The sequence below is a fragment of the Rhea americana genome, unplaced genomic scaffold, assembly GCF_003343005.1.
Source record: "Rhea americana isolate MKP2758 unplaced genomic scaffold, rheAme1 scaffold_181, whole genome shotgun sequence".
Classification (NCBI taxonomy): domain Eukaryota; kingdom Metazoa; phylum Chordata; class Aves; order Rheiformes; family Rheidae; genus Rhea; species Rhea americana.
Window position 1 is genome coordinate 1,668,263 of NW_028185939.1, and position 9,508 is coordinate 1,677,770.

The 9,508-nt window shown below is 62.5% G+C and overlaps 1 protein-coding gene across 1 annotated transcript; it reads left to right on the plus strand.

Moving 5' to 3' along the window:
• Positions 1 to 195: 195 nt before the first annotated feature.
• Positions 196 to 9,185, plus strand: FLII (FLII actin remodeling protein). Its single transcript, XM_085301998.1, has 28 exons — positions 196 to 456; positions 842 to 922; positions 1,393 to 1,478; positions 1,613 to 1,774; positions 1,906 to 2,009; positions 2,110 to 2,285; positions 2,378 to 2,535; positions 2,671 to 2,755; positions 3,087 to 3,238; positions 3,409 to 3,538; positions 3,624 to 3,836; positions 3,928 to 4,107; positions 4,180 to 4,262; positions 4,366 to 4,440; positions 4,753 to 4,836; positions 4,927 to 5,098; positions 5,178 to 5,282; positions 5,524 to 5,715; positions 5,889 to 6,077; positions 6,199 to 6,338; positions 6,456 to 6,681; positions 7,056 to 7,210; positions 7,349 to 7,409; positions 7,520 to 7,648; positions 7,818 to 7,924; positions 8,050 to 8,155; positions 8,253 to 8,318; positions 8,518 to 9,185. The coding sequence occupies exons 1-28, from the start codon at positions 196 to 198 to the stop codon at positions 8,650 to 8,652; spliced, it is 3,813 nt and encodes a 1,270-aa protein (XP_085158124.1). The 3' UTR covers positions 8,653 to 9,185.
• Positions 9,186 to 9,508: the final 323 nt, after the last annotated feature.

Below are 9,508 nucleotides of genomic sequence, written 5' to 3' on the forward strand. Positions count from 1 at the left end.
GGAAGGGAAGGGCAAAGGTTTGTGTTGGGCAAGACTAGGTTTGGGTTTGTTTTTTTTTCTTCTTTTCATTAAAAAATACCAAGTAAGTGGCAGCTGCCAGGCTTTGGTTTTGGGAGGCTTGACGCCTGTGCGAGGCCAGGCGCTCGGTGGAGTTGCTGGCTAACCTTTGCTTTCGGCAGCGTCCTGCAGCGTGCGATGGACACGGTTAAATGGGCGTCAGCCAAAGGCGACGCTTTAAGCCCCGCCAGAAGGGCCGGTCACCGTCTCAGCTGCAACGCTGGAGCCCCCGTGGGCGCAGGGAGCCTGGCCGCTGCCTGGAGCCACCCTTGCTGCTCTCCACCGGGCGCCTTTCTCATGGGGGTTTCTTGGGGGGCTTCCCTGCAGGAACATCTGTCCGTGAGCCACAACAGCCTCACCACGCTCCACGGCGAGCTCTCCGGCCTGCCYTGCCTCCGGGTAAGCGTCCGGCCCTGCGTGCCCTCCACGTCCCTCCTGCAGCGGGACTGGTGGCCCCCAGCACCTCTCAACCAGCTCCAGCTCTGGAGATAGCAGCTTCCCACGGTGGCTGTGCTGAGCAGGAAGATGCCCCAGGCAGACCCTTCACTGCATCACCTCCCTCTGGGAGGGGTCCCGTCCTGCTCTCCAGCAAAAACTGCTGGCAAAGCCCTCCTGCCATCCTGTGCCTCAGTTTCCCCAACCACCGGTGCAGATGTGTCTGGCCAGGCAGAGCTCAGCAGGGCTCTGGGTGGCTGCAGGCCATGGCCCAGCTCCCGCATCAGGGTGCTGCATGGGACCCATCTGGGCGTCGCCAAGCCCCAGCCCGTCCCTCTCCCCTTCCCAGGCAATCGTGGCTCGTGCGAACAGCCTGAAGAACTCAGGAGTCCCCGATGACATCTTCCAGCTGGATGACCTCTCGGTGTTGGTACGTGCGGTGCCTCCCGACTGCCCTTCCCTGCMGCTCTGCCCAGTCTCAGCCACCGCGGGAGGCTGCTGGACTCCTGGGTTTGGCTTCCCCTCTTTGGTGGCACCTCGCTCYTGTCTGGGAGCTGTAGCAGGCTGTACAACCGCAGCGGGGCCGAGGGGCATCTCAAGGAAGGTGCAACAAATCAGGTCCCAGTGCTGCACAGCTCCATTCAACTTTTTGAGGTCCTGGCTGTAAATGCCTTCACCACAGCAAGAAATCCTGTGCCRTGTCAGATCCCACGTTCTGCCATGCAGAGCCCAGGGAGAGGCAGGAGAGCCTGGAGGGGCCGGGTGATCATGGGCAGGGACAGGGCACGCTGAGCCCCTAGAGATGCTGCTTGGTTCTTGGGTTAGGGAGGTGGCTGCTGGCTGTGGGACTCTCCCTGGGATGGGGAGTGATGCCAGCTTTGCTCTGCCATTTCCCCCCAGGACCTGAGCTACAATCAGCTCACAGAGTGCCCCCGGGAACTGGAGAATGCCAAGAACATGCTGGTCCTCAATCTCGGCCACAACAGGTAGGTCCTGGCCCCCTCCATCCATTGCAKCTGTTGCCCCTCCTCACTCCAGGTCTGGCTCTGTGCTCTCTCTGCGGGGGCACCTGGGGCCGCGCAGGTGCTGGGCTGCCCTGAAGATCCTCGTGTCCCTGCAGCATTGAAACCATCCCTAACCAGCTCTTCATCAACCTGACGGACCTGCTCTATCTTGACCTGAGCAACAACAARCTAGAGAGCCTCCCGCCGCAGATGAGACGCCTGGTCCACCTCCAGACCCTCATCCTCAACGACAACCCCCTCCTTCACGCGCAGCTCAGGTTAGGCCCCGTTTTCCCCCCTTTCTGTAACRCTGGCACAGGGCAGCATTTGGCTCCATGGTGCCCCAGGCCTGGGGTCCCCAGGTCCAGCTCTGTCACCATCCCTGCCCCCGGTTCTCTGCGGGCCACAGGCAGCTCCCGGCAATGACAGCCCTGCAGACCCTCCACCTCAGGAACACCCAGCGCACGCAGAGCAACCTGCCCACCAGCCTTGAGGGCCTGGCGAACCTGGCAGGTAGGGCCAAGGCRTGCAGCCTTGCAGTGCTGGCGTCCCCGGTCTCTCCCAGCCATGGTGCAGGACCAGCCAGTGGCCTCACTCTGCTGTCTTCACCTAGAYGTGGACCTGTCCTGCAATGAGCTCAGCCGTGTGCCCGAGTGCCTCTACACCTTGAGCAGCCTGCGGCGCCTCAACCTCAGCAGCAACCAGATCTCAGAGCTGTCTCTGTGCATTGACCAGTGGACCCAGCTGGAGACCCTCAACCTGTCCCGCAACCAGCTCACCTCCTTGCCTGTATGTAGCATCCCAGCCTGCATGTCACGTTCCTGCCCTTGCCTCCGCACTGCCCGGCTCTCCCTCACCCCACTGTCTCCCTCTTTCCCCAGTCAGCCATCTGCAAGCTGACCAAGTTGAAGAAAATGTACCTGAACTCCAACAAGCTCGACTTTGATGGGATCCCCTCAGGCATCGGCAAGCTCACCAGCCTCGAGGAGTTCATGGCAGCCAACAACAACCTGGAGCTCATCCCTGAGAGCCTGTGCAGGTAAGGGAGAGCTGTGCTGTCCCAAGAGGTGACCTGGAGGCTGCGTCACAGGAGCCATGTGGGGACAGGGTCCCCCAGCATTTCCAAATGATGTGCTCTGGACTGGCCTTTCACCAGCATCTCTCTGCCTTGCAGGTGCTCCAAGCTGAGGAAGCTGGTGCTGAACAAGAACCGCCTGGTGACGCTGCCGGAGGCYGTCCACTTCCTGACGGACATGGAGGTGAGAGCCCGGACCCCTCCTCTGCCTCAGGGCTCACTGCAGTGCCTGTGTGTCCCTGGGGTCCCAGGCCTGTCAGGAGGGATGGAGTGAGTGAGCATGAATGCCTCGGGGCCAAAAAAAATGCACCTGAGACACAGTTCAGCCCAGATATATGGTGTATTTGGGTTCCCTGCACATCCCCTCGCTCACACCGTACCCCCGTGGTGCTTCATAGTTCCATGAGGAGGTGCAAGTCAGCCACGGACCAGGGCCCACTCCCCTGTCCCAGGCCTCAGCATCCTCGCAAGCCTGTGCTTTGAAACAGTGAGTTTTCCCGTTTCCTCTTCGGTAGATCCTGGACGTGCGCGAAAACCCCAACCTGGTGATGCCCCCAAAGCCAGTGGACCGGACATCGGAGTGGTACAACATCGACTTCTCCCTGCAGAACCAGCTGCGGCTGGCGGGAGCCTCCCCAGCCACCGTGGCAGCCGCTGCAGCAGGCAAGTGCGAGGGGACGCRGGTGAGAGCCCCTGCCACGGGCAACATGCCGAGAGAGACTGGGACTGGAGCAGGGGCGGGCAAGGAGAAAGCCCCAAAGGGCGAGCGTGGCGCACCATAGTTGAGGAGCAGGTTTCCTGACTGCATCTCACCCCAAGACCTGTGTCCCCAGGGAGCAGCACCAAGGACCCCCTAGCCCGCAAGATGCGGCTCCGGCGGCGCAAGGACTCGGCCCAGGATGACCAGGCCAAGCAGGTGCTGAAGGGCATGTCGGACGTGGCCCAAGAGAAGAACAAGAAGCTAGAGGTAGGATCTGGGGCAGGGAGGTGGGATAGCAGCCACTCCGTGCCCTGGTCAGCCCCAGCACGGTGACCTGCCCCCATTCCCGCAGGAGAACGGAGACACGAAGGCACCGGACCTGAAGACGCGCCGCTGGGATCAAGGCTTAGAGAAGCCACAGCTGGACTACTCTGAGTTCTTCAGTGAGGACGTGGGGCAGCTGCCCGGCATCTGTGTCTGGCAGATTGAGAACTTTGTGCCTACGCTGGTGGACGAGGCTTTCCATGGCAAGTTCTACGAGGCCGACTGCTACATTGTGCTCAAGGTACTCAAGGAGGCACCACAGCTCCCTGCCATCTCCTACCACCGTGTCCCCAGGCCACTGCCATCTCGTCTCACACTTTATCCCTCCCCAGACCTTCCTGGATGAGAACGGCTCCCTGAACTGGGAGATCTACTACTGGATCGGACAGGAGGCCACGCTGGACAAGAAGGCCTGCTCTGCCATTCATGCCGTCAACCTCCGCAACTACCTGGGAGCRGAGTGCCGCAGCATCCGGGAGGAGATGGGGGACGAGAGTGACGAGTTCCTCCAGGTGAGATCACCCTAGCCCCCCCATCAGTCTCCCAATCTCCCTGTCCAACTCTGACACCGTCCCTGCCCCTAGGTCTTTGATCACGACATCTCCTAYATCGAGGGTGGTACGGCCAGCGGCTTCTTCACTGTCGAGGACACGCACTATGTCACTAGGTACCAGTGGGGTGAGGGWCTAGGGTCCCAACAGCCCTCAGGCTTGGGAAACACATGGGGTAGGCAATGCTGCATGTCCTACCGTGGTCATCTCTTCCTGCAGGCTGTACCGTGTCTACGGGAAGAAGAACGTCAAGCTGGAGCCAGTGGCACTGAAGGGGACATCACTGGATCCCCGGTGAGTGGAGGTGACACGTGGCCCCCACAGAGAGACAGGGCACTGGTGGGGTCCGGCAAGGACTCTCCGACCATAGCTCTGAGATGAAAAACAGCAGTGCCAGCACCCTCCTGCAAGGGCATGGGTTCAAACCTGCCTTGAGCCGTGGGTCCCACCAGGCTGGTAACCCCACGAGCTGCAGTCCTGCCCTGCAGTCCTGCCCTGCGAGGAGTGGCGCCCTGCAGCGGAGTGGCCGCCCCGTTCCCGAGACACGAAGGGACGCTCGATGTGTCACACTCTCACCCGGCTGCACTCTTACTCCTACCTCCCCAGGTTCGTCTTCCTCCTGGACCACGGCCTCAACCTCTTTGTGTGGCGGGGGAGCCAGGCGACGCTGAGCAGCACCACCAAGGCCAGGTAGGGCTGATTGAGGGGGATGAGGCAGCACCCCAGGGTGCAACAGGAGTGCCGAGCACCTGCTCATCTCCTCGCCCACCTCCATTGCAGGCTCTTTGCCGAGAAGATCAACAAGAACGAGCGGAAGGGCAAAGCAGAGATCACGCTGCTCGCCCAGAGCCAGGAATCCCCTGACTTCTGGGAGGCGCTGGGGGGGCAGCCCGAGGAGATCCGACCCTGTGTCCCCGACGACTTCCAGCCGCACAAGCCCAAGCTCTATAAGGTGGGGTGCTGTGGGGTCACTGGAGACCCCAGGGGCCACCAAAGCGCCCACGCCTGCTCTTACTCCTGCCCTTCCGCAGGTGGGCCTGGGCCTGGGATACCTGGAGCTGCCCCAGATCAACTACAAGCTCTCAGTGGAGCACAAGAAGAGGCTGAAGGCTGACCTGCTGCCGGAGATGCGTCTGGTAGGGTGGGATGGGGGTGGTGCTCCCAGTTTGACCAGTGACACTGGCTTTGTGCCCTGTCTGCAGCTGTGCCTTGGGGCGGCAGCGGCACAGAGTGGGAGAGCTGGGCCTGTCCAGTGGGTCTCCGGGTGGGGGTTGCTCCGCTCTTCTMAGCTCTTTTGGGAGCGAGTTGGGAATTTTCCAGCCTAGGAAGCCCACTCAGTGCCGGTGAGCACCTGAACCATCCCCCTGGTGCTTGCAGCTGCAGAGCCTGCTGGACACCAAGAGCGTGTACATCCTGGACTGCTGGTCCGATGTCTTCATCTGGATCGGGCGGAAGTCGCCGCGGCTGGTGCGGGCGGCGGCGCTGAAGCTGAGCCAGGAGCTGTGCGGCATGCTGCACCGGCCCAAGCACGCCATGGTCAGCAGGAACCTGGAGGGCACCGAGAGCCAGGTGAGACTGCAGCCAGGCCAGGGAGCCGTGCGGCGCCAGGTGCCCCCTCCCTGACTGCAAATGGGCCCAGACTCCCCGGTGAAGGTGCTGGGTGTCCAGGAGGATGCTGCGGGTGCATTACCTGCTGGCAGGGCACCTCGTACCTCGCTGATGTGCCGCGCTCGCCGGCTCAGGTGTTCAAGTCCAAGTTCAAGAACTGGGACGACGTCCTGCGGGTGGATTACACCCGCAACGCCGAGAACGTGCTGCAGGACGGCGGCCTGGCCGGCAAGGTCCGCAAGGACGCTGAGAAGAAAGACCAGATGAAGGCTGACCTCACGGCGCTCTTCCTGCCCCGCCAGCCCCCCATGCCTCTGAGTGAGGTAGAGCCGGGCAAGGGGGTGGGGACCATCCTGGGCATCTTCCCCACCTTGGGGATGGGCTGGGTGCGGTGCTAACCCCAAGCTAGCTGACCCCCGGCTGACCGAACACGTGGGGCTGCAGGCGGAGCAGCTGATGGAGGAGTGGAACGAGGACCTGGATGGCATGGAGGGCTTCGTGCTAGAGGGCAAGAAATTCGCTCGCCTGCCTGAGGAGGAGTTTGGCCACTTCTACACCCACGACTGCTACGTCTTCCTCTGCAGGTGCCACCTGGCTCTTCCCTTCTCAGGGGCTAGTAGACCCTCCCTCACCCTCTCTCCCTGCCTGGGGCTGCCTGGACACCCAGCCTGCCCCATGTCACCCCCCCCCCTTTCCCTCAGGTACTGGGTGCCAGTGGAATATGAGGATGAGGAGGAGAAGAAGAAGAAAGGCGAGGGCAAAGGGGAAGAGGAGGGTGAGGAAGAGGAGGAGGAGAAGCAGCCTGAGGAAGACTTCCAGTGCATTGTCTACTTCTGGCAGGGCCGCGAGGCCTCCAACATGGGCTGGCTCACCTTCACCTTCAGCCTTCAGAAGAAGTTTGAGAGTCTCTTCCCCGGCAAGCTGGAGGTGACACCCTGCCCTGCAGTCTCCCCACGCCACAGGGGAACACCTCCCTTCCCCCCCCACCCCTCCCCCCAAAAAAACAAACCAACCAACCTACCCCAGGGATTTCCAGCCCCATGGGGAATCTCCTGCCCTGAGGTTGCCTCTTCCTGCTCCTAGAGGATAACATAGGTCTCCAACACACCCCAGCCTTGCCTCCCTGCCCCCTGTGCCCTCTCAGCCTAGGGGCAGGGGTTGTGGTGGAGATGAAGCTTGCCCTAGGGTGCTAACAGATCCCCCCCCATACCTGGGTGCTGGCATTCTTGGGCAGCCAGGCCTTGGCGAGAGGGCTCAGTTTGAGGGTTCCCATGCTCCTGCTGATGCCTGTCTCTGGCCAGGTCGTGCGCATGACCCAGCAGCAGGAAAACCCCAAGTTCCTCTCGCACTTCAAGAGGAGGTTCGTCATCCACAGGGGCAAGAGGAAAGACAAGGCCAGCCCACCCCAGCCCAGCCTTTACCACATCCGCACCAACGGYGGGGCCCTCTGCACCAGGTGAGACCTCCACAGGGTGCTCCAGGCCAGGTGGCACCCGTGGGTGCTGTCTGCACACACCAGGCTCAGCTGGGGGGTGGGGAGGATGTGCCAGGAGGCACAGCCATGCTGATGATGCTTCATGGGGCTATTTTCTAGGTGCATCCAGATCAACACCGATGCTGGTCTGCTCAACTCCGAGTTTTGCTTCATCCTCAAGGTACCCTGGGGCTGGAGCACCCACTGTGACCCCACCACCACCCCCAGCAGCAGGAGGCTGCTCAGCCCTGTGTCTCCAGCAGGCAGCCTTGACCCTCTGCTCCCCCGCAGGTGCCTTTTGAGAGCACTGACAACCAGGGCATCGTCTACACCTGGGTGGGCCGCGCTGCTGACCCTGACGAGGCCAAGTTGGCTGAGGACATCATGAACCACATGTTTGATGACTCCTACAGTAAGCAGGTGAGCAAGAGCCTGAGGGTGAGGCTGCAGGGCTGCGCCGCATGACAACGGCACAACAGGGTTTAGGCACTGTCTTACTTGGATGGCAGGAACTGCCACCGTGGGGGATGGCGGGTTGCTGCCCCACTGGTCTCGGTGCTGGGGCTCAGCCCTGCCCCTGCCTTCACAGGTGATCAACGAGGGCGAGGAGCCCGAGAACTTCTTCTGGGTTGGCATCGGCAGCCAGAAGCCSTACGATGAAGATGCTGACTACATGAAGCACTCGCGGCTCTTCAGGTGGGTCCCAGCCCAGGAGGGGGTGCTCAAGTCCGTGCTGATCTCCTTCCTCATCCCGCAGTGCCCTCCACGCTCGTGTCCTTCGGGCCCCTTTTCTCCTGACTGACTGTGCTGGCTCCCTGCAGGTGCTCCAACGAGAAGGGCTATTTCTCTGTGTCAGAAAAGTGCTCAGATTTCTGCCAGGACGACCTGGCCGACGACGACATCATGCTGCTGGACAACGGGCGGGAGGTGAGCCCTGCGGCCGGTGCGGGGAGGGCAGCCGGGCCAGGGCTGGCTCCACCACCGACTTTGTGGCTGACCCCAGCTGTGTGGTTGACCCCCACAGGTCTACATGTGGGTAGGGACCCAGACCAGCCAGGTGGAGATCAAGCTGAGCCTCAAAGCATGCCAGGTAGGGCCCAAGGCACGTTTGGGCATCTCCACTTTCCCTCAAGGTCTTGTGCCCGTCCTTGGTGTTGCCAGCAGGTGTGATCCTGCCCCATACATAGGGGTGCAGAGCTCCCAGCCACTCCTGGCTCAGGGAAGAGCCAGCTGGAGGCAGACAAGGGCTGGGGAACCCCGGGAAAACCCTACCCCGTGTTCTGCCCTAGGTCTACATCCAGCACATGCGCTCCAAGGACCCTGCGCACCCCCGCAAGCTCCGGCTGGTGCGGAAAGGCAACGAGCCCTGGCCCTTCACGCGCTGCTTCCACGCCTGGAGCGCCTTCCGCAAGCCACCCGCCTAAGGGCCGGCGGTGCCCGGCGGTGCCCGGCCGGCCGGCCGCTTCCTCCGCAGGGCAGCTGGCCCTCGCCGGCACCCCCCTGCCGCACACGCCTGCTCCCCGCCGAGCTGGCCCCCGGCTCTCAGAGTCGCTTATCCTGAGCTGGGGCCAGCGGGAAGCACCAAGAAGAGTGGCGGGAGCGTGCTGGGACTGTCCCAAACCTCTGCGCCGCTCGCTCCCGTCCTGGATCCCAGCTCAGCCCCCCTCCCCCTTCCCTTCCATGGGAATGTTGGGGGGGGGGGCAGCGTGGGCTCCTGGTGCACGGTGGGTGGAGAGGGCTCTGCTCCCACCCAGGCCAAGCGCCTCCCTGCCCCGGCGGGGCGGGGGGCAGGAGCCCTTCCCGCTCTGGGAGGCGGAAGGATGCTTTGCTTAAGAGCACTGCGTGTCTGGGGCCGGACTGGGGCACGGGGCCCCCCGATCCCCCGCGTYGTCAGGGGGAGATGTCCCCTGGGGCTGTCCTGTTTGTACCCTATCAATAAATGCTGCACTTGTCACCACGTGGCTGTGCCAGGCTCTGACTGTGCCCCCTTCTCACTCCCGCACAGGGCCCGGGACAGGTCCAGGGCCGGGATCCATCCTGCCCTGCCGGGGTGCGCAGGGCACCCGGCGCCTAGCCCAGCTCTGCGGGCGGCAYGGGGCACTCAGGGCCACGCCAGCCCCCAGCCCTCCCATTCCGTTCCCAAGGGTGCCTGGCTCCAGCACCCGGGCTGAGGCTCCGTGGACATCAGCAGCCCCAGCAGTTGATATTAAATGCTTTATTTTCAATATTAAAAACCAGTATTTTTAATAACTAAACAATGCTAAATTCATTTTACCAAAA